The sequence below is a fragment of the Cydia pomonella genome, chromosome 23 (assembly GCF_033807575.1).
Source record: "Cydia pomonella isolate Wapato2018A chromosome 23, ilCydPomo1, whole genome shotgun sequence".
Lineage (NCBI taxonomy): Eukaryota > Metazoa > Arthropoda > Insecta > Lepidoptera > Tortricidae > Cydia > Cydia pomonella.
In genome coordinates, this window is record NC_084725.1 from 8,837,700 (window position 1) to 8,864,355 (window position 26,656).

General features: G+C 39.2%; 1 protein-coding gene across 1 annotated transcript in view; it reads left to right on the forward strand.

The window, feature by feature from the left end:
* The window catches only part of LOC133530502 (twitchin), a 139,203-nt gene that overhangs the window by 52,655 nt on the left and 59,892 nt on the right, over window positions 1–26,656 (forward strand). The window contains 26 exon segments of the mRNA XM_061868422.1: window positions 91–268; window positions 686–810; window positions 2,356–2,515; window positions 3,089–3,222; window positions 3,747–3,918; window positions 4,864–5,015; window positions 5,912–6,062; window positions 6,725–6,833; window positions 7,629–7,825; window positions 8,556–8,697; window positions 9,112–9,260; window positions 10,915–11,072; window positions 11,763–11,904; window positions 12,715–12,854; window positions 13,387–13,621; window positions 14,118–14,324; window positions 14,924–15,087; window positions 15,825–15,960; window positions 16,647–16,928; window positions 18,012–18,209; window positions 19,401–19,660; window positions 20,072–20,222; window positions 21,340–21,627; window positions 22,820–22,960; window positions 23,261–23,419; window positions 24,464–24,602. Of these exon segments, the coding sequence (XP_061724406.1) occupies window positions 91–268; window positions 686–810; window positions 2,356–2,515; window positions 3,089–3,222; window positions 3,747–3,918; window positions 4,864–5,015; window positions 5,912–6,062; window positions 6,725–6,833; window positions 7,629–7,825; window positions 8,556–8,697; window positions 9,112–9,260; window positions 10,915–11,072; window positions 11,763–11,904; window positions 12,715–12,854; window positions 13,387–13,621; window positions 14,118–14,324; window positions 14,924–15,087; window positions 15,825–15,960; window positions 16,647–16,928; window positions 18,012–18,209; window positions 19,401–19,660; window positions 20,072–20,222; window positions 21,340–21,627; window positions 22,820–22,960; window positions 23,261–23,419; window positions 24,464–24,602 (4,469 nt within the window).

Genomic DNA, 26,656 nt, shown 5'->3' on the forward strand with positions numbered 1-26,656 from the left:
TTCTAATGTTTTTTAGGGAATCTTTAGAAATACTACGCTTCTCTCGTGATTTTAATGCGAAAAACCTAATAATGTATTATGAATGTTTAGGAGAAGTTCGGCAAGGACTGGGTAAAGGGGAAGGAAGTGCCCGGCGACTGCCTGTCAGCCACGCAAGACGGTCTGAAGGAAGGCGGTACCTACGAGTTCAGGGTGCGCGCTATCAACAAGGCGGGCCCTGGCGAGCCTAGCGACACCACTAAACCGATTGTCGCGAAGTGCAGATTTGGTGAGTTCCCCTTTTGAATATTTTTGGCAAATGATGATTTTGAACGATTTGTCGATGCATGGACTTTATTTAAGGCGGTTTATCTATCTAACCAAATTATAAATAAAACTGATTATTTTACTAGGGTAACTTTATTTAGTCCTTAATACTAGCCCCACCCACATCATTGACAAGAACTAGCAAAGCGCAAATTTGGTCTCAGAGTAAGAAATTCAGCAGAAAAGGACTTCTGGATCTTTGTCACACTTTTTCAGTTTTGTGAGATCTATTCAACTTATACCCAAAACCAGATATATTCTTCTGTAATCGTATCATATTAAAAATGTCTTTACTGTCATTACCTTCCCTACTTTTCTTTTATAATATTAGTGGGTTTATTCCTTTATTTTGAGACTTTAACATACATCTTGTTTACAGTCAAGCCATACATCATCGGAGAGGGTCTCCAGAACATGATCATCAAGAAGGGACAGGTCATCACCTTTGATATCAAGTACGGCGGTGAACCTGAACCAGAGGTCAAATGGATGCAGGGTGAAGAGGTAACTATCCCTTTTAGTACTTTTACTGTTAATGATGAAATACTTTGATTACAAACAGATTGACTCAATTTTTGAAGCATTAAGAATCGCTGATACAGATTCTAATATTGAAATCAAAGATAAAGTTTGGGGATATCTTTAAAGCCAGGGTAACTCCCTTTGACGGAACACAAATAGATATTTAATCAAATCAACCTACGATCAATGTGATGGATATATGGATAAGGGTTTTGCCCACCAAAATGGATGAGGTTGATTATAAATTCTCAAAAAATCTCTTACCTACCTACCTACTTTAGGTACTTACATAAACAACACTTTTCATAAAAAAATGGTATTAAAGAAAGTTATTTCATTAAAGATCAATTTAATTAACATGTTTATTTGTTCCCACAAAGAAACGTGGCAAGGCGTACACGGAGAAGGTTAGATGGGTGAAAAACTGGATGTTCTCATTTTATATGTCCTAAAACACTTACTTAACATTAATTTACTTTACACACAATGTGGCTAACACTAAATACAGACAGATACACAAATCCTGGACACTTTACTGAACTGTATCGTTTAGTTATATTGATGATTTTGATATTCAACTACATGTATTGAATATGATGCCTTGGATGCTATCAAAAATAACTAAACGATTCATATCATTAAAATCGCGAAGAACGCGACTAAACGCACTTGTTGTAAAAAAACAATGTACCAGCTTGTTTATGTCCTATTATCGCTTTAAATGTCGTAACACACTATTGTTTTCTAGAAAAAATACAAATTTTCATCGATATACTAGGACTGTACCTAGCGTATTACTTTTATTACCATAACGTCTTCATAAACATTCTCAAACATTATAGCACTTATAGCAGCACTATTTACTTCTTGAACAAGTAAACTATTTAAATCACGACTATTAGGATTTTAAATTGCATTGCAAATTTATTTGAGGAGACTTCCACTTTATTCCAGATTATTTTTATTACCACGTCTCAAATAAGTTTGTACATCCATCATAAATGTAATAACACTATTGACTTTGACAATGGGACAATGAGTAGTCTGATATTGTCAAATATAACACACACTTTAACACCGAAAATATTTATGTTCACTAAACATATATTAAGTTAAGGAATTGTGTCTGAATGGTCAACAATTTTATCGTTGGACTCCTTTCCATTCTTCTTACCTATCTACGTCTACTTCACACAGTTCATCGCACTCAAGTATTCATTCCCGTTTTTACCACTTGCATCCCGAAGTCTACTCATTACCTGTCTTATTCCAAAAATTGGCGACTATACTGACTTTTACAAAAGTGCCAAAGCCTTTGAGGACCTACTGCCACCATCGAAATCTGCCTCTCTATCGCTTTTACATATTCCAGCGATAGAGAAGGAGACATCTAAAACACAGGTTAGAAGCAGTAACTAATCAGTAATCACTCAAAAATATAATCTTTTTATCAACATCTCTCATGTCTTCAAATCAGACGCAATTCCTCACCCACAAACAACATATAATCTCATGTTCTAATTCTAGGAAATCAAAGACGATGGTGATCGCATCACCATCGACAAGTACGAGAAAAATACGGTCCTCAATGTCAGGAAGACCACCAGGCCTGATAGTGGAAAGTACAAGCTGGTGCTCACCAACTCCTCGGGCACTTGCGAGAGTATTGCTGACGTTGTTGTGCTAGGTAAGATGTTATATAAGTATTTAATTTCTAGCCGCCCAGAGGTCTATAAAAAGGTCTCCCGTTCCATTGTGTTTTGAGTCTTTATTTTTTGTCTTAGGAAGTTTTCATTAGTTTTGATAGAGGCTAATAGGCGATACAACTTTGTCAGTAGAAAAATGATTCAAATTTTCTATGCGATAATAACCCTTCACGCCAATTTTTTTTTAATTTGCCGTTTTTTTCTACTTACGGAAATAGCTTGACATACTATATGATCAAACATGAAACAAACAAAATCAAACCAATAAGGTACCAAAAGGGATGCAATGTGTGTGGTTTACTACAATGGTGGCCATTTTTATCGAACTCTATAATATTAGGTACTCGTATTTTAATTTGAAGAGATCTCAGGCCTGTAAACTGTTATATGTATAAGTGGAAGTCACTCTCAAACAGTTGGAGTTAAAATAGTTAAATAAAATACGAGTACAACAGTTACTTATGTAATGTAAAAATTACCTTTTTAATTGATGTGACTATTGTTTATTTTGTCTTTTAAAAACCTGCTCTAATATAAAAACTATATTATTTCAGACAAACCGAACAGGCCGAATGGTCCTATCGAAGTGGAAGATGTCCGTGCCGAGAAGGCGACAGTCAAATGGAAGAAACCCGACGATTGGCAGGGCTCAGATATCACCGGCTACACGCTTGAGAAGATGGATATGGTATGTTAGGTTTAAATTACGTTTTTTCATTGAACTGACTAGGATAACACGATTTAGAGACTCCTTACAAATTTGCATGTTTGTAACACGCCTAGCGGCATTATTTCATGATCATCAATTTATTATTTTATTCCTTTTCTTGAAGACAACACTATACCAATTTTATCGAACATAAAGTTTTGTCCCTATTGCACTTACTTAAATATACCTACATGCTCGATAGAGACGCGAGATTAACCTACCGTTGTGTTTGCAATTTACTTGGCTAACTGGATAAAATATCAATGATGCATCTTAACCCTTTAACGGTCAGACGAGTATCAGTTATTACGGAAAATTGAACCCTGTCATTTTGAAATGAAGTTTAAAATCATTGTTATAGGGTTCATATAAAATCGAAGTTTGCCCGTTACAGGGAAATTGAAACTTGAAAGCATAGGACGTAGATCCAGTAAAATCCAGAAAAATAAGATCCCTAGTAAGTCTGCTTATAAGATTGTACATTTAAGTTTTTTTTTTTATAGGACACTGGAAACTGGGTACCATGCGGCGAATGCGGGCCTGAGCCCACACAGTTCCAGGTCAAGGGACTGACACCGAACCACAAATACAAGTTCAGGGTTCGCGCCGTCAATAAAGAGGGAGAATCTGAGCCTTTGGAGACCGATGGCTTTATTCTCGCTAAGAATCCTTATGGTAAGTGTTGTTAGAAAGTAAATAATATACTTTTACCATTCTTTTACGCTTATGTCTAAGGGTAAATCAACATTTCTGGTTACTCGTTGTCATGGTCACGGTCACATGGGTCACTCTTAACTCCTTTAGACCCCTGGTTTTATGGTAAACATAAATTTTTATGGCAATTATGAGCTCTTTCTGTAATGGCAGGTCATCTACTTAGCATATTTGTAGATTGTAGCATGAATAACATTTCTTCTCACACACTATGCTACTATGGTCGCCTAGCTGATGGGGCAGAATAATAACAAAGTTTACAACACCCATTTCTTACCGCACTTTAACGCACATAATACAATACAATACAAATACTCTTTATTGCACACCTCAATACAGAAACAGTACAAATAATACAACTCATAAAGAAGAGGTAAACAACAGGCGGTCTTATCGCTAAAAAGCGATCTCTAATCAATCATAATCATAATGTTTTTCCGAATATTCCTCCTAAACAAAAATGGAATGTTGCTAGATATATGATCTTGTATCGGAATTATTTCGTTTTAATTTAGCAACACCAAGAATCAGCTGTCAGTTGTCACTGTCACTTATGACATTTATCACGCTTGTTATTCAAGTTATTTTATCAAAACAAAACACTTGTACCGGTATATTTCTATTTGATTTTACGACGATTCATATACAATAACTTCAAGAAGTATTCAGTAAAATAATCATAAAACGAATAATTACGCTCCAGCTCTTAAACGATACCAGCTTTTATTAGATTAAATTGTATCTAGGTACACTTTCTTCAATGGTTCAAAATAACACTTAGTTTCTTACGTTTGTAATTTATTTAACACGATATTTGACCGCAGACAACATCTAGAACTATTTCATTAGTGTACCACCTAAATCCTCATAAAAACTATGTTTTAACGTCTATATTTGCGTCACCAGACCCGCCGAAAGCACCAAGCAAGCCAGTTATCATCGACTATGACAACCAGTCGGTCACGTTGCAATGGGAGGCACCCACCGACAACGGTGGACGGCCCATCCTCGGCTACGTTGTGGAGAAGAAGGACAAGTTCTCCGCCGATTGGATTGAGGTGAGCAACTTTCTTTTGACAAAGTTTTAAATTAGTAAAATGAATGTTTAGTAAACTACTAAGTCGATTATCCTACATTGGGAATTGAGTGCTTCCCTTGGAGATTGTGATGTTTCTACTTGGTAAGATTTTTGGTTGTACATTTTGGATGCAACACCATGGTATATCAAATGATGTACATGAAATACAGTGTAAACTCTATATAGTGACAATCACGTTTTGTGATGCTATAGAGAGTTTTCGTTACGTGGAGATAAATCTTATACCTTTAAACAAGCAATTCTTGTATATATATTTATTTTGGGGATCTCGGAAACGGCTCTAACGATTTTGATGAAATTTGCTATATGGGGGTTTTCGGGAGCGAAAAACGATCTAGCTAGGTCTTATCCCTGGGAAAACGCGCATTTTTGGGTTTTTATATGTTTTCCAAGCAAAACTCGGTTTTCCAGATCTTGAATACTAAAGTAAAGCAACTATAGCCAACAAATGTTGGTATTATATGGAGTTTACACTGTAGTAATATTCACGTCTTTAAGCCCACAATACATTTGAAACTGCTTGATAAGGATGCTATTTACATAAGTATAGGAAATATGTTAATAAAATATTATTTAGGTCATGTTGCCTTTGTTTCCTAAACCATAGAGAAATAAGTAATTAAATTACTTTTCGAAATGAATAAGCGTTTTTGGTAAGAAAACTGATGCATGGAGTGAACACTCTATGATTACTTATTTCTCTATGCCTAAGCTAAAGAAATCTTTGATCCTGCAATAAACAGAATGAAATTTATAAATTCTAATAGTAGACCAAGACTTAGATAGCATGAAGCTTCTTTTTTGGGCATAAGTTATTTCAAATGTAAAATGTGTTCTTTGAAATTTGTCTGACAGGTTGTCAAGACAGAGGACACCAAGACAGAGTACAAGGTGGAAGGGCTGAAGGAGAAGATGATCTACCAGTTCCGTGTGAAGGCCTACAACAAGGCTGGCGTTGGTGAGGCGTCACCGCCCACTGACAACCACCTCTGCAAGCATAAGAACTGTAAGTTTGATTCAGAATAAGTTTAGTTTTGTTCTGTCTGTAATGTATTTGTAAAAGGTGTGTTATTGCAGCATCCAAATAAAGGTTTTATCTATCTATCTATCTAGTTTATTAAGTAAAAATGCATTTGGTTAGTTTTTTGGGTCTGAAGGGCAAAGGCAAAAGTAGAAGTGATATATTCACTACTCTGCCTACTTCATGTTTGACTATTTTTGTTTTGAGAAGACATGCTATGTCTGATGTAAACAAATTAAATACTTTAGATAGATACCTGTCCCTCTCTAATTAATACAGTTAGAAAAAACTTACATTAAGCCTACAGACAGTTATTGATTATAGAGATGGTGTAAATTCAAAAATAAAATACTTTTTCTGAGTTTGACTGCCAAAGAAGACATTTATAACAAGTTTTGATTAAAAATCTACTTTTTACAACACTTGTTGTTAGGGATCAAACAGCAACATCTACTTAAGCAGTCAAATTCAGTGCAAGATTTTTTCTTCGAATTTGTAAAGTCTACCTAAGAGGTGTACCTCTCCAACTATTAACAACTCATTTATTACATCATTATATTTAATTTTACTGTTTTTTTTTTATAATGCCTAAACTAGGTAATATATTTGCAGTAACCCATTTACCAATGCTTTTCATTATCCTGCAGTGAAGCCTCGCATCGAGCGCAGCACGTTCAAGTCAGTGATCATCAAGGCCGGCCGCACCCATAAGTGGTCTGTGGATGTCATCGGTGAACCTGCCCCGGAGATGACTTGGTATGTCTGTGATTTAACATTATTTCACGCACAATACTGGGGCATTCCATGATATTGTCGCGTACATATTCTTCTAATACTTCTGAAAATGCTTAGTAAGCAATATTGGTTTTGTTTTTCATAAATTTGCTAACAAATTGGCAGTATGTTCGCTGAGGTAACTGCAATAAAAGGGTCACGTAAGTGACATTTCCGTTGAATGCCCAACTGTAGAAGCAGTTAAGCGGGTGAAGAGTTTAAAATGGTCTACACTCTATACTTGCCTTACTTAACTAATAACAGTGCTCAGGTAATTTTAAACGCCAGGCCCACTTACTTGATTCTGTTTTAGCGTGGATGAGATAAAACTGATTGAATTTGTTTATATGTAGCTACAGCCTTTGCCCAAAGGCACACAGAATCGGTTATCGTAGATTAAGGAAAACTATAGATATAGTATAAAAATGTATTTCTGATATGAGGCTTAAAAAAAATGTAGCACAAACACAATCATTTAATATTTTGTACTGTTATTTGCCAGCAACCGGAATAAAGGAGTAAGCTGCCATTTTTTAGTCATTTCTACCCTGTCTTATTAGCCATAAGGTCAAATAAGTTAGGAGTTCAGAACTCAGTGGCAATTCTTTCCTCATGAACATGAAGCATAAGGACCTTTCTCTGATGGAAAGCCACATAGCTGCTATTCGCGTCACGTCCCCGACAAAGTAGATACTTTTATGGAATGCCTTGTGATATGATCATTCAATAGGCTGCTGCTTTATTGCAACAAATTTAACTCACGCTGTTCAACCACAGGTCGTGGCGCGAGAACATCAAGCTAGTGAACACCGAACGTATCAAGATCGAGAACCAGGAGTACCACACCGATTTCACCATCATCAATGCGGTGCGCCGCGACACCGGCAAATACACGTTGAGGGCTGAGAACTGCAACGGTTTCGATCAGGAGACCGTCGAGTTGACTGTTCTTAGCAAGCCCTCGGCGCCTAAAGGTGAGTCTTCGACGTCCTGTTTTATAAAAAAGATTCATCTCTTCATCAGTATCATATTCCTCTCAAAATACATTTGTTATCAACGCGGTACGCCGTGACGCCGGCAAATACACGCTCAGGGCTGAGAACTGCAACGGTTTCGATCAGGAGACTGTCGAGTTGACTGTTTTTAGCAAGCCCTCAGCGCCTAATGGTGAGTCTTCCAAGCGCTTTAATACTATCATAAGTATTCCTATCTATAATATTAATATCGATCAACGCGATACGCTGTGACACTGGGAAATACACGTTCAGGGCTAAGAACTGCAACAGCATCGATCAGGCGGCCATTCGAGTAGACTGTTCTTAGCAAGCCCTCTGCGTCTAAAGATGATAATTATGTCTTTAACATTCCCTGCTCGATCATTACCATCATCATCATTTATTTTCACATTGTAAACATTCATTCCCAGATTAACATCATTAGTCTCTCTGAAAAACACACGCCCAGGCAACTTCAATGATGTTCATTGTTTTTTCCTCGTCCTTCTGAGACTGTTTATCTTCAACATCATCATCACGTCGTGGCCTCACTTCACAACCTTTCCCAACAATATGCTGGTCTATATTGCATTTATAACATTACACATTATTATTTCAGTCAGGTTCCTTATTTTAACTGTTAGTAAGCTCCTCAAATCAAACACCACACACTTGATGGAAAAGTTAATACCATATAATCTCTGTTCAGGGCCGCTGGAGGTATCAGACATCCACGCCACTGGCTGCAAGGTCCGCTGGGAGAAGCCGGAAGATGACGGCGGATCCCCGGTCAAGGAATACGAGCTGGAGAAGATGGACATGGCTACCGGCAAATGGGTGCGCGTTGGCAGGTAAAACAAAAGTGAAATATACATTTGTACTGAAAAAATACAAAAAACAAAAGCTTACTATGAAAGATGAAGGTCTCGACTCGACGACAGTGACTCTATAACAACGAACCAAGATAACTCTAATCAGACTTTTCAGTGACAGATTGTGGAAGTATCGCCGGAAGTATAAACGTCAATTTTCTGTGATTTTTTTAGAGTTATGTTATCAGTATCACAACGTATGCGAATTCGCACGTCGCTCCGGTGTGGGAGCGGGACTGCCTTAGTAACGTTTATGTAGGGTTCAGTTCAAAGTCGGTACACCGTTAGTTTACAGTTAAGTTACCCCCTGTTAGCGTAAATGGCGGCCTTCAGTGACTACAAAAATATTTGTGGAGTTATTATAACACATAGGTATATATATTTGTTTATCAGGGTTGCTGGCGACAAGAAGCCTCTAGAGATGGAGGTGACCGGACTCGAACCCGGACACCAGTACAAGTTCCGCGTGACCGCCGTCAACGACGAGGGCGACTCTGAGCCGCTGGAAGCCGAGAAGGCTATCCTGGCTAAAAATCCTTTCGGTGAGTTTATTGGTTGTTCAGGACAAGAAGCCTCTGGAGATGGTGGTGATTGGAGTCGAACCCGGACACCAGTATAAGTTCCGTGTAACAGCTGTTAATGACGAGGGCGACTCTGAGCCGCTGGAAGCCCAGAAGGCTATCCTGGCTAAAAATCCTTTCGGCGAGTTTATTGGTTGTTCAGGACAAGAAGCCTCTGGAGATGGTGGTGATTGGAGTCGAACCCGGACACCGGTGTATAAGTTCCGCTTAACCGCTGCCAACGACGAGTGCGACTTTGAGCCGCTGGAAGCCGAGAAGGCTATCATGGCTAAAGTCCCTTCATTGAGTATTTTAAATTCGCTCTTAACCGTTTGACCGTCAAAGACGTTCCGTCAAAAAAATATTACACTGTAACGCACTCGGTTAGTGTCATATTGACCTTCGTGCATTCCGTGTTTTTGCTCCTTCCGCAATGGAATCGACACCATTCCCCACACACCATCCTTATAATCGTTATTTTATTTAAGCTGATTATGCTACTATTAGTTTTTCTTTTGTTTACATATTTTAGTCAACTTTGTTTTATGGTTTTCATGATCGAAAACGGATTGAGATTATGAGTTTCATCTTATTATTATGTTTGTCAAATCTGTCACTGGATTTAATTCGTGTAGCTACCGCTGACCTGGCGCTAGTTGCGCACGCTTAATGCCGCGCCACGATACGATCCGACCGGACCGGTACAGACTGGACGTTCGTTTCGTCCGTGCAATTTTATTTAGTGTTAAGTATGTTCGTCATGTTTATTTTATGTTTCTTTCCTTTTTTCTGTTACCTTCCGTGATTACTTCGCACTCGATGGTCTCATCGGAAGATCAGCGCTGGAAGTCGCCAGCAACATGCTGAGATGAGGCCATTTCGTGACACTTTACTCTCACTATGTTCTCTTTTATGTCTGTCTATTTCTGTTTGAGTGTTTATGAATAAAACAAATTCTATTTCTTCTATTTCTATTTCTATTCCGATAAGATTTACAATGGCGCGTTATATATAAAGGCGCACCTTTATGGAGAATAACATTTCGTAAACCTTCAGTTACGAGTAAAGGTTCATTAATTGTCTTTAAAATTGAAAGTCTTAAGACAAATTCGTGCTTCGAATTTGACAGCTGATGTAGATGACGTTGTACAGTCATGGTATGAAATATAGACCCGGACAAAGTGCCAAAAATATGTACACACTACCTTAATGTATAGGTAATAAGGTAGTGTATACATATTATTGCCACTTGGTTCGTGTCGATATTTAATACCTTCACTGTACGGCTCCATACATTATGCAGTAACTCTGATTATCAAAAGTTAACATTTAGTAATCCATTGTCTACAAAACATGGCGGTAATTGAGCTGTCATCATTTTTCCTTGAACTGTAAAACCAATAATTAAATAAAGTAAATAAATATTTAGAAGTGTTGGTTACTGCACTTTTTAGGAGACTGGTATTTAAAATCGATGTTCATATTTTGCGTTAAATATCCCAACAACGTGTTTCAATTTCAATTCGAATAGGTAACTATCGAATCTTTTGATAATGACGCTGAAAGTCAACTTGCCTACTGTATTTAACTAGATGAAAGTATAAACTGATGGAAATGAAATTTTGTTTGTTTACAGACGTCTCGGACAAGCCCGGCAACGTCGAAGTGGCAGATCACGACAACCAGAGCGCCACAGTCAAATGGGACCCGCCCAAGAGCGACGGCGGAGCGCCCATACAGAAGTACATTATTCAGAAGAAACCGAAGGGTGGCGATTGGGAGAACGCTCTAGAGGTCAGTAGAATAATTATTTTGTCACTTATTACAATATTTGGGTTCGACGCAAGACTAAAATTTAATATGAGCAAGGTACATGTTGCAAGGCCCTCTGGTGGCTGAATTGTGCATAAACCATTGGGACGCAAGGCCACTCCGACCGCGAGACCGTAGGCGGTGGCCCACGTTGCCTACGCTTACCGACGCCCACTTCACAAGCTGAAACTTGTACGCTTAGCTTGTACTTTACACTCGTTTAATCAATCAAAAATATAAAATTGAAGTGCAAAATAAATTAATTAATTAATATCTACATACACGTTCGGGGATCGAACCCGGATCGTCGATGTTACCACCTGTTGTTAAGCGGCTGTTTGCCAACTGCGCCGCTAAAGGATATACGTAAGTCGGAGAAATTATGCTACTTATTGCCGAGAAAGAATCTAAACCGTGGAATAAAGTAAGTAAAGAATCTAAAAGGACCGTGACGGAAATATCTTACGCTTTTTTTCGCCAACCGTCCGATAAGGAACTTCGTTGGAATAAATGTCAGAGAGCCCAAATGACAAAAAAAAATTAAAAGACAACTTACATCCATACTAAACTAATTATTAACTATTTGATTAGGGATTATCTAGAAATGTATTGTCATATATTGTCAAGTTAATGAAAAAGTCACAAATTTGAATTTTTACTACTTCTTTGCAGGTGCCCGGTACCGCCACGGAGGCTAAAGTGGACGGTCTGCCTGAGGGCAGCGAATATCAGTTCAGGGTGATAGCCGTCAACAAGGCGGGTCCTTCCGAGGCGTCGGACCCGACCAAGATGACCACCATCAGGCACAAGGCTTGTGAGTATACGTTTAAATAATGTATAGATATTGATACGCAGAAAGCGGCTACACACATAATACAGTCCAAATATATACATGATATGACAGATTTTTGATCTCCATATTATTTTCAATTTTACCTGTGTTTCGCCGCTCTCCAAAGAGCAAAAACACATTTTTATGTATTTTTCAAGTATGTAAGTTTTTTCGTCTTACATCTTGGGCTCAGTGACTAGAACGTGGCATTACCTGAAGCCGGATTCATACTTGTCTTTTGTATTGTACATGATAGAAGGGTATCGGTTTCATACATTTAGTACAGTTAAAGTAGATACTCTGATGTGACGGCGTTTTTTGTGACGCTCCAGATACGATTTTGATTCCCTTCTTATGAAGGGCGTATGCATGATGCTTATGCATTGGGCGGGGGACACTACCACATAAGATCAGATGAGTGTGTATGTTCCATTGCTTTATTCTGATGCGTCAGATATTTGTCTCATGTGAAAACATGCCGAAACGTGCTGTTCTGCACTTGACACAAAACAAAACATTTTGAAAACCAGCGTTGTAGTAGGTAAGCCTGCTGCAACACATGCTGAGGTTCGCTCCTTTTTAGCATCATAATTTTAAAAGTTTTTTATATCTACATGTAAACATTAATTTGTGTCTACTTAAGTTTCATTTTAAGGCTTGTAATGCTTGTAGCATTGCCTGTAAACATTTTTCAATTCGGTGTTAAATAAAAAATAAAAAAAAGAATTCTATGTTGTTTCTTTCGGTAAAATAAATGAAAGCATTGACTAAATATATAATTTTTTATTCTAGTGAAACCACGCATCGACCGCACCAACCTGAAGGCGGTGGCCGTGCGCGCGGGCAAGCCGATCTTCTTCGACGTCAACGTCAGGGGTGAACCCGCGCCTACCGTGCAATGGTTCCAGAAGTGGAAGGGAGAAGAGAAGGAGGTGTGTGTTCATTCAATTTCTAAGCTCTCAAATACAGAACGGTTAGGAAGCCATATTTCGGTGAAATACATGAAACAGGAATCGTTACACCTGGTGTCTAATGAGCGCCCTGAACGTACCGCTTTCTAGCGAAGGGATACTTTTTGGTTGGTCAGCCAATAAGGCGCTACTGCCATAAACATTTGATTATATTTTGACCATATCAACAATCGGCCGTGCGGTACCTTTTATTATTAAACGTCACAAGTATACTTACTTACTTCACTGGTTCAGTGACCCAAAAATGATCTTGGCCTCTGACACAAAAGAGCGCTACTCTGCCCTAGTCTGCGCCACTTCACGCCAATTAGGTACTCCATCACAAGAATAGTTATGTAAAAATGCAAATAAAAATAAGTGCGATGTGATATGATCGATATTTTACAAAATAATGGCATCTGTGTTTGGCCAAAATTAAGGTTTAACGTCATTCGTCATCTGTTACCTATTTCTATTACCTTTTATTTTATTTACTATAATCAACTCTTGACAGGTGAAAGAAAACGTAATCAACGTGGATTACAACACCAAATTAGACATCAAGGACTCCGTCCGCGCCATGACCGGCACCTACCGTATCTTGGCCACCAACCAGCACGGCACAGATGAAGCTGAGGTCGATATCACTGTGCTGAGCGCGCCGGGCAAACCTGGTGGACCATTGAAGGTCGCAGACGTCACCAAATCTGGCTGCAAGCTGTCTTGGAAGAAGCCAGAGGACGATGGTGGTAAGTATTTCTCTAATTTTGATAAATGTCAAATTCTGTTGCTTTTCACCTGGTTTAGTTCACCTGACAACGCCCATCGAGACACGGCACTAATGAATCTGAAATTGAGATCAGAATGCTGTGTCTCTGACATACCTGAATCTCTGTTGATTTGATCTGAAGATATGTGATGTTCTGAAGGAATTGTGAGCCATTTTGGAAGAAACTGGAAGACGATGGTGGTAACTGTCCCACGCTAGATAGCCTTTAACCTGTTGTGTGTGTCTGATAAGGAAGGAGAAGTTTAGTTATCACTTAGCATTTTTTGGAGAACGACTTTTTCTGCTTTGTACAAACGAGGTATGAACCAACGATTTGTGACCACCAAACATACAAGGATAGAATTTTTTGTTAAGCGAGCAATGTGATTACAAACTACCTAAGTCACAGATGAAACCGATTTTGAGATAAGTGACTATTTAGGATCCAGACGTTAATCCCGTACTATTTTCCACAGGCAAGCCAGTAACTGGTTACGTAGTAGAAAAGCTCAACAAGGCCACCGGCCGCTGGGTGCCGGTCGGTAAGACCGACGACACGGAGATGGAGGTCAAGGGTCTGCAGGAGGGCGAGGAGTACGAGTTCAGGGTCCGCGCTGTCAATGACGAAGGCGAGTCGGAACCGCTGAAGACGGACCATAGCATCATCGCGAAGAACCCTTACGGTGAGTTGGTCTAATTTTTATGTGATCGGGTAAGACACGGAAAGCTCAAGGGTCTACAAGAGGGCGAGGAGTATGTATTCAGGATCCGCGCTGTGAATGAGGAAGGCCAGGGTGAACCGCTGAAGTCTTGCCATAGCATCATTGCGAAGAACCCTTACTGTGAGTTGGTGAACTGTTTATTTGAATCTATCACATACGAAATAGAAAGATCATAGAACAAACTTAGAGAAATAATTTACTTGAGGCCTTCGTCGTTCAATTTGCTGTGTTCAGTTGAAGAGTACTCTTGAAAAATGTGTCAAGAAATTTTATTTCACAGCACCACAATGAGAGCCTTGTCAAGGCCGGTGCGCAGTCTGTTAAGGTTGCTAGTTTGGGATATCAATACTCCTTCTATTTGTAGAGATTTAATGGTTGACGATGATTCTACTTTAGGTTTACATCGCCTAAAGATTTGCCACATATCAGTGTCGATGATTTCCGGCATTTTTACATCATAATAAAGATTTATCATTGACATATGATCTGCAAGTGAATATCTATAGAAAAGTATCAGCATCAGTCAAAAGCTTGTTAACTAATCTGTACCTGTATCCCAGATATTCCCGGCAAGCCGTCCGTGCCGACCATCGAGGACTGGGACGTGGACCGCGTGGACCTGACGTGGGAGGCGCCCAAGAGCACCGGCGGCGCGCCCATCACCGGTTACGTCATCGAGAAGAAGGAGAAGTACGGGTCGTGGCAGGAGGCGCTTACTACCAATGTGAGTTGAATATATGTACCTTATCCCCGACATTGCCGGCTAGCCATCCGTCCTAAACGTCGAGGAGAAATACAGATAGTGACATGTGCTTACTACCAGTGTGAGTTGGACCGTATGTCCGTACCAACCGTACTCAAAGAAAAAAAAAACAAGTCCTGTACACTAGAGTACTCAGAAATTTGTTAAGTAATGTGGAACATACATAGTGAAACAGTCGGGTTCCAAAAAATCTAGATCAGCGCAAATCTTCTCAATGATGAGTTCTGGTGTTTAAACTTGTTTGTCTACAAAAGTAACCTATCGAAGCTTTTGCTTAGACGACCAATGAATGGTATTAGGTAGTGTTATATCATCCGTTTGTAATAAGATACAGCCAGCATGAAACATAATTATATCGCAACACATTCTTATTCCTATGGATGTTGCTGTTTGGCTGATATCGCTATCTATGTCATGCTTATTGTATAACTAAGTCAACTTATGTTTTAGGAGTCTGTCTCATTTTAGACTAATCAATCATAATCTTGTTGTGAAGACACTAGACAACATACATATATTTAAAGCCCGACCAGAAATATACGATTATTGTCAAGAGGGCGCTGTTATTCTCATGTATAGGGTCTCATGTCTCAGTTCAGTTTAGTATGAAAAATGTAGTTTAAATGAAATGCCGCAATATGGCGCGTGATCATATATTACTGGTCAGACTTTAACTGAACACCTTTGTCTTTGCACAGACGCCAGAGTGCAAGGCCCGCGTGCCGGAGCTGAAGGAAGGCAACACGTACCAGTTCCGCGTGCGCGCCGTCAACAAGGCCGGCCCCGGCGAGCCGGGCGAGCCCACGCAGCCGCACGTCGCCAAGGCTAGGTTCTGTGAGTATACTACTTTATATCTATTGGACCAAATTACGACTTTGCATTTTGTTGTGTGTGCGGGAGAGAAAGAGAGTTTATAATATTAAACAAAAAAATGTTAATTACAGTTTGTGCCTGTTATTCGCTCAAATAGGTACCCACGGCTCTGTGAAGTGGGTTTGTAAAAATAAATCCTCCGTCTATTCTGAAGACAACACGATGTCGTGTACAATGTCAGAATGGCCGTGTCGGAGATTAAATGCTGTGCATAGTAGGTTCTGCCATCTTGTGGGCTACATCGGAACAAAAAACATTTACGCCTCGCGCCAAAAACTGACGGCTCCTGTGCTGTCTCCTACAGTTCATGCTCGCTCCCTATAGTCTGTCAAGTTATTTCAGTCAGTAGAAAAAGGCGGCACATTTTAAAAAATTAGACGTAGTGCATTATCGTCCCATAGAAAATTAGAATTCCGCGCCTTTTTTTACGACCAAAGATTGACAGACTATAATTGGGAAATTGAAAGGTAGATTCTGTACTAAAGATTACAAGAAAAATACACTAGGTACCAGACCAAAAAAGTGAATATCCCCGTAGAAACTAATCGGATTTAAATAAATTGTGTTTCATACTCATTTTCTTCATCTTAATATTTCCTACTTTCATAATTATACGGACTGTATTATTAATTTGTAATTTTTTCCAGTGAAACCATGGATCAACCGCGACAAGATGCACGCGATCCGCGTCCGCGCAGGCACCACCATCAAGCTGGACGTCGACATCAAGGGTGAACCGCCACCAACCAAGACCTGGATCTTCGCCAACAAGCCGTTGGAGAGCGGCGAGGGCGTCAAGATCGAGAACGAGGATTATAATACCCGTATGACGCTGACGGAGACGTCGTGGAAGAATACGGGCGTGTATACGCTGAAGGCGGTTAACGATTCGGGAACCGATGAGGCTACTGTTGAGATTACTGTGCTCGGTAAGTTTATATTAAAAGTGTTAAAACTTTTCAGACCTTCAAACTCCCGGGCGCGTCGCGGGTAGAATTCCGCAAGCGAATAGCATGTTTTTAATAATTTCATGACTAGATATAGCTAAATTACTTTAGTTCGTAGTCTTAGATATAGGTACTAGTACAATAAGATATATATTGCGTGCTGGATCTCGGCAGATTGTGATGAACTTTTGTAAATACTAACCCCTTTTGTACTCACTTTCATGCAGTGAAAAAATATGAATTATGATCCCATGACGCTCCCCTATCGGCAAAGAGAGTGACGCCGCAGGGGATGTTAGTGGGTATTCTCCTCCCCTTCCTCTGGCTAGCAGAGGGAGTTACGGGAGGAGCGAGTCCAACATACCACCCCCGAATGGGCTTCCCCAGCCCGGGGGTGAGATGCGTAAATGACCCCTGCGTAAAAAAAAAGACCTTCAAACTTCAGTTTTTTTTTGTTAGCCTACTTTAACCCACTAATGGGCAAAAGCTTCCCCTCCTTTTCTCCACTCAACCCTGTCGTTGGCATTTTCCCACCAATTTGGATAGAATGCGTCCAAGTCGTCCCGCCTTAGACGCATCCCCTCTTTGGTCTTCCTGCACCGTCTTCAGTTTTTTTTTTTTGGACAATATTTTAATTTATATTATTCAAAAGACCAATAATCATTATCAATAATCTAATAATTATCTAATAATCTTCCTTATTTTCTAATTTTAACTTGAAATCAAATCCGTATTAAAATTAAAATTAGACTGCTTCAATCTTATGAAAATACTGAATAGGTTACCGAACTTAATTGTAACTTGATTCTCCTAGTAATCGGCAGTATCCTGACTTTTCATGATGTATGTTTTGTTTCTATAATTCTTCTGCAAATAATGAAGATAAAGCCTCTCCATGGCATCAGAGTACCAACAAACAACGTCACTTACGTTATCGAACCATATGTTTACATTTATGAACCTCCAAGTCTGTTTTTATATATTTTAGTAAGTTATATCTATATTTTCATGTTTGCCTATGTGTTCTGAACAATAAATAAAAATAAATATTTTTTTCTCCAACAGACAAGCCAGGCAAACCCGAAGGCCCGCTCGAGGTGTCCGACGTCCACGCCGACCACGTGAAGCTCGCGTGGCAGAAGCCCAAGCACACCGGAGGGCTGCCTCTCAGCGCATACGTGGTGGAGAAGATGGACGTGCTCACTGGCAAGTGGGTACCGGCTGGCACGGTCGAGCCGGATACTACTGAGGCTACTGTCACTGGTAAGTTGTTCAAACATGTATATCGGCAGGGTGGGGCTTACTGGTCAGCAAATGAGCAATTTTTAGTGCCATCCTACCGACTGCGCCAAAAGAATATTCCTACTGCAGAATATTTGTAGTAAGAAACAAGTCGCCGGAGGACTTTCAACATCTTTGACTCTCTTGAAGATATGTCACAAGGTTCTCGTGTTTTCTGAAAGTCAACTATAATCTGGCTATTAGGACAACTGGATCAATATCCCTAACAATCATCAAATTATAAATATTATAGGGACATTTTTACACAAATTGACTAAGCCCCACGGCACAGCTTGCGTTCTGGTTACTCGGACAATGATATATATAATATACAAATACTTAAATACATCGAAAAGATCCATGACTCAGGAAGCTTACCGGGATTTGAACCCAGGACCATCGACTTCACAGGCAGTGTCATTACCTACTAGGCCAGACCGGTCGTCAAACCTTTAATTTTACACTTTGATTAACCATGATTTACAATCATTGTTAGTTAAAATATCTGGTAATATTTTAGTAATAAAGTTACTTGTAGGAATATCTTCTTACAATTTGCAATTAATGAAATACTAGTACGAGTATATCGCATTGTGTCGAGTCTTAGTCAGAACTTCAACAATAATACATTGTGCAACGAGGGGGGTAAGTGACATTTTGGATACGAGGGTGGTAATTCCCGATAGCCGCAAGCTTTGCAATATTCTAATATCTGGAGTTTGCAATATTCTTACCTCCGGAGTTACACACAATGTTTTTCATCACACTTGCGAAGCAAAAACTAAATTTTAAGCGAAATAATTCTTAAATACGGTGACATCAAGCATTCGTCCGCCATTTTGTAATTTCTTGGCAGGTGAGGCATTCAGCCGCGATTGAAAATGATGTAAAAATATTTTAATCGGCTGTTAGTGTTAAATTAATCAAATTAAATAATTTTAAACATAAACAAAAATATTAAATTATAAACGTCAGTATTTTAAAAGTGAAACTCATTTATGCTACTTGATGGTTTGTATGAATAAGTGACATAATTAAAGAAAAAAGCTAGTTTTTTTTTCATAATCCATAACTCCCGCGGGAACAAAATAGGCCTTTGTCCTTCAGCACACCTGCATGAAATAAGGTATTTTTCGAACAAGTGTGATGAAAACTATATTTACTTTCCCATAGGCCTAGAACCCGGCCACACCTACCAGTTCCGAGTCAAGGCGCTCAACGAGGAAGGCGAATCAGAGCCCCTGGAGACCGACCACGGCGTCCTGGCCAAGAACCCGTACGACGTGCCCGCCGCGCCCGGCCTCCCGGACATCGTGGACTGGGACGAGAAGAGCGCCAAGCTCAAGTGGGAGCCGCCTATTAGGGACAATGGAGCGCCCATCACTGGATACATTATTGAGAAGATGGATAGGGATACGGGAGAGTTTGTCAAGGTGAGTTGGTGTTGTAACAATTGAATAAATATAGCATATCGTGTCATGTTTATAAAAGTATAAGAACTTGCCAAAAATATTGACATTATATCGGCTTGAGCAGATCATCCGATCGGATCAGAGCAGATCGTACTTCATTCGTTTTGTGAAGATGAGATGACTAAAATTTGAAGTAAAGATGAATTGTCAAAGAAACCTTTGTAGCCACAGTAAATTTACTGCCATCTTTCGACACATGATTATAACTTTTAGAACGCCATTTGACTTTGATTCTTATTCTTTTACTGATACGTGTTAAATTTGTTAGAGCATAGGCCAAAGATTATGGCGCCATCGCTTGAAACAATGCCGCCATACCTTTGCCTTATCTTAACGAAAAATCTCCTAAAACTCATCCTTTCTTTACCACAGGCCGCCGAAATCCAAGGCAACGTGTGCCAAGGCACCGTACCTAAGTTGGAAGAGGGCAGCCAATACCAGTTCAGAGTGCGAGCGGTGAACAAGGCCGGACAATCCGAGCCTTCGGAGAACACCAACTGGCACACCGCTAAGGCCCGATTCTGTAAGTATACTAAATCTAAAGTAACGTATGCGAAGATACAATCTATAAACTGTAGGAGGGCAGCCAATATCAGTTCAGAGTGATCGGTGAACAAGGCTGGACAGTTCGAGCCTTTAGAGAACACCACCTGGAACACCCCTAAGGCGCGATTCTGTAAGTATACTAAACCTAAGGCAACATGTGCCAAGGCACCGTACCTAAGTTGGAAGAGGGTAGCCAATACCAGTTCAGAGTGCGAGCGGTGAACAAAGCCGGACAATCAGAGCCTTCGGAGAACACCAACTGGCACACCGCTAAGGCCCGATTCTGTAAGTACACCTTTAACATTTCCTACAGGAATATACTGCAAAAAAAATTATAACTCTCTAAAAGTGTCAGTTGTTTTGATGTTTATGAAATATGACAAGCTTTTATAGGTAAAAAACTTAAGTAAGTCACCTGTTGTATGTAGTTGTGACGTGTTCGAATAGACATTTGTTTTGTTTGTGTGTGTCTTTTAAACATGTATTGTCCATTCGAACACGTCACAACTACATACAACAGGTGACTTACTTAAGTTTTTTACCTATACTTAGCTTGCCATGTTAGTATTGTGTGTTATTTTGTTAGTGTCAAATCTTGGAAGCTAAATTCGACCCACTTTCTGATTTCCAATTGAGCTGTAGATTTACATACATATGTAATTCGGGCGACAATGCAATATTAAGGTACCATACAATGGTGATGAAACAACGCAACTTAATTGTGTTTGGGGTTTTTAGAATTGTCTCGATGAGTATCAGTTGCCTGTGGTAGGAAAAATACAGTCGGCGACAAAAGCTTGTACCAAAAATAAAAGTTTTGCCAACAACTTATATGGATCGCTCGCATTTATTAAAACGAATAATTGCTTGGCTTGTGCGTTTTATACTGTGAGTTATAGCTAGAGTCTGAGTCTAGAATCGGCCTGAGTCTCACGCGGTTAATTAAAATAACGCCCCTTTAATCGTATACAAGTACAGTTGATAATTACACTGCAAAAGCTTTGTGGTATAAGACGCCATTTTGTCGGTTAATTTTACATTATGTATCTTGCTTTTTCTTTCAAACGCCTAACTAATAATGTTCTCCTTCACAGTGAAACCAAGAATCGACCGCACCAACCTCAAGCCCGTGTCCGTGAAGGCCGGCCTGCCCGTCTCGCTGGACGTCAAGGTGTTCGGCGAGCCGCCCGCCACCGTCACCTGGTTCTTCAAGGGCGAGGAGATCAAGACCGGAACTCCGGATAACCTGGAGATTATTAATATTGATTATAACACGAAGTTCTTGATGACGAAGAGCAGGAGAGCTAATACTGGGAAGTATGTGATTAAGGCCAAGAATGAAGTAGGGGAGGATGAGGCTGAAGTCGAGATTACTATTCTTGGTGAGTTTTGGTTACTTATAATTTTTTTTTACTTGTGACTAGCCCCGGCTTCGCACGGGTTACACGAAACCTTAACAAATTATACACCTAAACCTTCCTCAAGAATCACTCTATTGATAGGTGAAAACCGCATGAAAATCTGTTCAGTGGTGTTTGAATTTATCGCGAACAAGACAGACACGGCGGGGGACTTTGTTTTATAAGGTGTAGTGATTTTCATAATCACAAGGTGCATTAATTTGCGAGCTTTTTAAACTGCATAATTGAATCGTTTTATGCTAATTAAGAATAGATGCAATACACCAGAGTTGCTGGGCTATTTGTGCTTTTCAACCAATGTTAAACGAAAAAGTGGCATTCCACATTTCTATTGAATTTTTCAATCTAGCAACTCCGTCATTTCTCATATAATCTCGATATTTCCCATTTGGAAAATTGATTTTATTAATAAAATATATCCTACCAGATTGGTGCCTTTATTATAAAAAATATTTTAATGATAGGATCCATAAAGCAAAGATCTGAAATTGAAGAATTAAAAATAGAGAAGAAAAATCTAAATGGATATCTAATTCAAAATCTGGAGTTCTAATATTGATAAAAAACTGTCTCAACCATTCAACACAGATTTTGTAATTTATGATCAAAGAGTATATTGTAATATCTCTATTACACTTCTTTCCCTCTCGGTAAAGTCTAAGTAAAAAACGTACCCCTTAGTTTGACATTCAAAACAAATGGCGCTTTACTGCGCCGTATGTTTTGCGGTCACTGAATTGTCAAATGTCAACTTTTGACAATCAGAGTTACCGCAAAATTATGGAAGGTGGAGGTAAGGAAAGAAATCTCCATATACCAAAAAGTGTCATCAAAAAACCTTAAATAGGTGGCGCTACAATACCTAGAGTACTTGAACAAAAAATCAAATCATAGCCATCAACGCCTGGGTTCTTAGCTACTCTAGCGCTAATCTGGAGATATTTGGAACTATTATTTATAGCTGACAGCTGGACACTTTTGCAACAGTTCTACCATAAGAGATTGCACTCCTTTTAATCCACACTCCATACGCAAAATGTAAGGATCCGTACAACGCCATCTTGTTTACCTGTCAAATTCGGAGCACGAAATTATCTTAGATTTTACACATCTTGTTATGGATAAAATGAATAAACCCATTGACCGTTTTCAGGCAAGCCATCCAAGCCCAAAGGGCCGCTCGAAGTGGCTGACGTCACAAAGAGCGGCTGCACGCTCGCCTGGCAGAAGCCAGAGGACGACGGCGGGTCGCCCATCGACTACTACGAGATTGAGAAACTTGATCCGCTTACTGGTTAGGCCCATTTTCCTTACTAAAACTTATATTTTTTTAACCACGTTTTTGGTGAAGCATAATTAATTTTTGGTTTCTGTTAATCCGAGGTTAAGATAAAATATAGTTTAAAAGTAAATTCTTTGGGTAATTTTTGTAGTTTGTACACGATGGGACTTAGAATATCGAAAAAAGACCTATTTATACTCAGTGTTTCCCATGAATACTGTCGCCCAAAACTTGCAAACTTTACAAATGAAATGACAATAAATGATAGTTTCATTTTGTCTTTTGTACATAAACAATAAATGTTTCCTTCAGGCCAATGGGTCCCATGCGGCACGGCCAAGGACTGCAAAGCCAACATCACCGGCCTGCAGGAGGGCAAGCCCTACAAGTTCCGCGTCAAGGCCGTCAACAAGGAGGGCGAGTCCGAGGAGCTCGAGACCGAGAAGCCTATCATCGCTAAGAATCCGTTCGGTAAGTCCACACGCCAAAGCCAACATCACCGGCCTGCAGGAAGGTAAGGAGGGCGAGTCCGAGGAGTCTATCATCCTTAAGAATCCGTTCGGTAATAATTTTTTGAAAACTTAAAGCTCCGATTAACATTTAGCCTGGCGTCCGTTGGCTCGTTGGGTACACCCGAAAAATCGCGGGACACTACTGGATGAGACCAGCCCAGTACCGGGATAAGAGGATTATGCTCAGCAGTGGGTGACTCTGACTGGAGGCTAAAATGATGATAAATGATGAATGCTCCTACTACCTAGTTTTTTGGGTTGCTTTGGTTGATTATTTTTTGGTTTATTTTATGACCATGTACAGAGAGCTGTAAAAGTGCATGCCCACTATATGAATGGAATTCATTCAGAAAGTGGATAACAGTATACTATTTATTTTCTCTTATGAAACTAAACATTTATTAGGCAGGCTTTTATCTCCTAAATATTTAATAACATACAATTTTTTACCCAACATCGTACAAGAAACTCGTAACATATTATTAGGTCTAAGTCGTGCATCGGCACTTACCATCAGGTGAGATTGTGGTCAAATGCTTACCTTTTCCTAATAAATAAATAAAACAACAGCAAATTAAATTACTTTCTATGAAAATATTTTAATTTATGTCTTTTACAAGTAGACACAGCACTGGAGGCCTTGGTATTTTTTTTCCTTATGATTTCCATATTATATGATGTTTATACCGACCGACCGACCGGTTTGGCCTAGTGGGTAGTGACCCTGCCTACGAAGCTGATCCCGGGTTCAAATCCTGGTAAGGGCTTTATTCGTGTGATGAGCATGGATATTTGTTCCTGAGTCATGGGTGTTTTCTATGTATTTAAGTATTTATAAATATTTATATATATATCGTTGTCTAAGTACCCTCAACACAAGCCTTATTGAGCTTACTGTGGGACTTAGTCAATTTGTGTAATAATGTCCTATAATATTTATTTATTTCGTTTTCGTAAATAAGTTTTTATCAATTGTATAACTAAAATTTGATTAATTCTACAGACGAGCCCGGCAAGCCCGGCAGGCCCGAGCCCAGGAACTGGGACAAGGACTTCGTGGACCTGGAATGGTCTCCGCCCAAGGAGGATGGCGGCGCGCCTATCACTGGCTACATCATCCAGAAGAGAGAGAAGGGTGGACGGTAAGACCGCTGTTGCGATATCAACCTTTTTTAGCCCTTGTCTTTCATTCACTTTTATTAAAGATTCGTTCCAGGACGAAATTATGCCTGGCTAACTCACAAACTCAACTTTAAAAAAAGTCTTGAATATTGTTTTTTTTTCCTTTACAAAAATACTATGCCATCATTTGGATAATTCAAATTAGGCCAAATGTTTAGAATTGGGAACAGTTGTTGTAACTGTGTAGGATTACAAAAAAAACCTATCATTTGAGGCCAATACGACCCGTCTGGTAGTAAGCAGTCTTCGTAGCCTATGGACGCCCGCAACTCCAGAGAAGTTACATGCGCGTTGCCGACCCTAACACTCCACACCCTCGTTGAGCTCTGGCAACTAGGGATTGCAAACTGGATTGATTTTCAATCCGGCCGGATCCGGCCGGATTTTGGCCGTAATCCGGCCGGATCCGGCCGGACCGGATCCGGTTTGGTATAGGGATATAAAAGTTAATTAAATGACATATTTTTCTAGTTTTTTGCGTAATACGTATTCCTAAATCTATAATTTGAAGTTAATAAATAACTTCATAATAATAAAATAGAACTTGGTATTAAAAAGTGTCACAATGTCAATATCATTTTAAAAACAAAATTTTAAATCGGTAATTTATTATATTTAACCATTCTAAAGTGCTCAAATTTTCGTTTACAACTATAAATTTCATTAGTTTCCAAAGCATGATGGGATTCATGGGATGTGGGGTGGGAATTGGAGCTCCTTGAAAGGACAAGTTTTCGTAACTGTTCTTTGATTGGATTCTTTGTAGAGTCTGTTCGGAGAGAAGAGTCGTGGAATGTATTGGGGCCCATACATTCCACGACTCTTCTCTTTCCTCACAAACTAACGTTGACATCCATTCTAGCATAGAGAAATAAGAAGTACATAGAGTGCTCACTCCATACATCAGTTTTGGTACCAAAACGCTTATTATTTTCGTAATCGACATCTAGCATCGAGTAGCGGAACTCTCAGTACTGCTACTCGACAATAGATATCGCGGCAAACAAAAAGTCTAATGCTCAACGATTTTCCGCTAATATTATAACCAGAGTAACCGGAACTCTATTTTAAACTCCTACGCTTACTATTATTTATTACTTTTATTGAAGATTTTTTACTTTTAACCAATTATGATATTAAATGCGCTCTAGTATTATCTTGCTCTAATTTATTTGTCCGAAAAAGTAGTAGACTGTATGACTTAAAAAATTGTACTTTTTTTAATTTATTGAAAAGTATATTGGTCAAATTATAAGGAACAACACACGACACGACGATCTCATGCGAAAAATAATAGAATGTATGATTGAAAACCATCGCGGAAAGGGACTCCCTAAGAAAAGTTACATAGATCAAATAAAGAATTGGCTAGACGTAGAGTAGCATGTACCAGGAGTTGAAGGAAATTCCATTAGATTGGATGTAATTGTAAAGACAAAAGATTCTCTCTTAAATTTGAATAGAAAAGAATCTATATTTTATCATATATATACATATATCGGAGAAAACTAAAGTAGGCTATTTCTAAATCCCATACAAAATGAGACTTAACGCAAACGCGTACGTCACGTTTCGCTATCGAATAAATTTACACTAGGGGTACATATTGCTTACTTTTCGAATTCTAAAATATTGTATTGCCTATTTATTGTGGAGAAACAAGATATTCTTCATTCACACATATTGATGAGCCCAACTGTAGTCAGTTAATCTCCTATCACAACATTATGATACGACATAAAGCATCTAACAAATGCATAAATTACAAATGCCTTCTATGGCATCTCCATCCTTTCATTTTTCCTTTTATTACAGTATTTATGTAATCGTCATATCGTGCCACCAACATGAAAGAAGAAGAAATCCTCTTCTGTTCCCAGTCATCGTCATAATAAATATATTTTTATCTTACTAAATTTAAACTTTTTCATTCGTTTTTTGTTCTGTTCAACTTCATACCTCGTATCCGTTGCCTTTTCCTCATCTGAAACGCACAGCGCGTGCTGTATTTAGG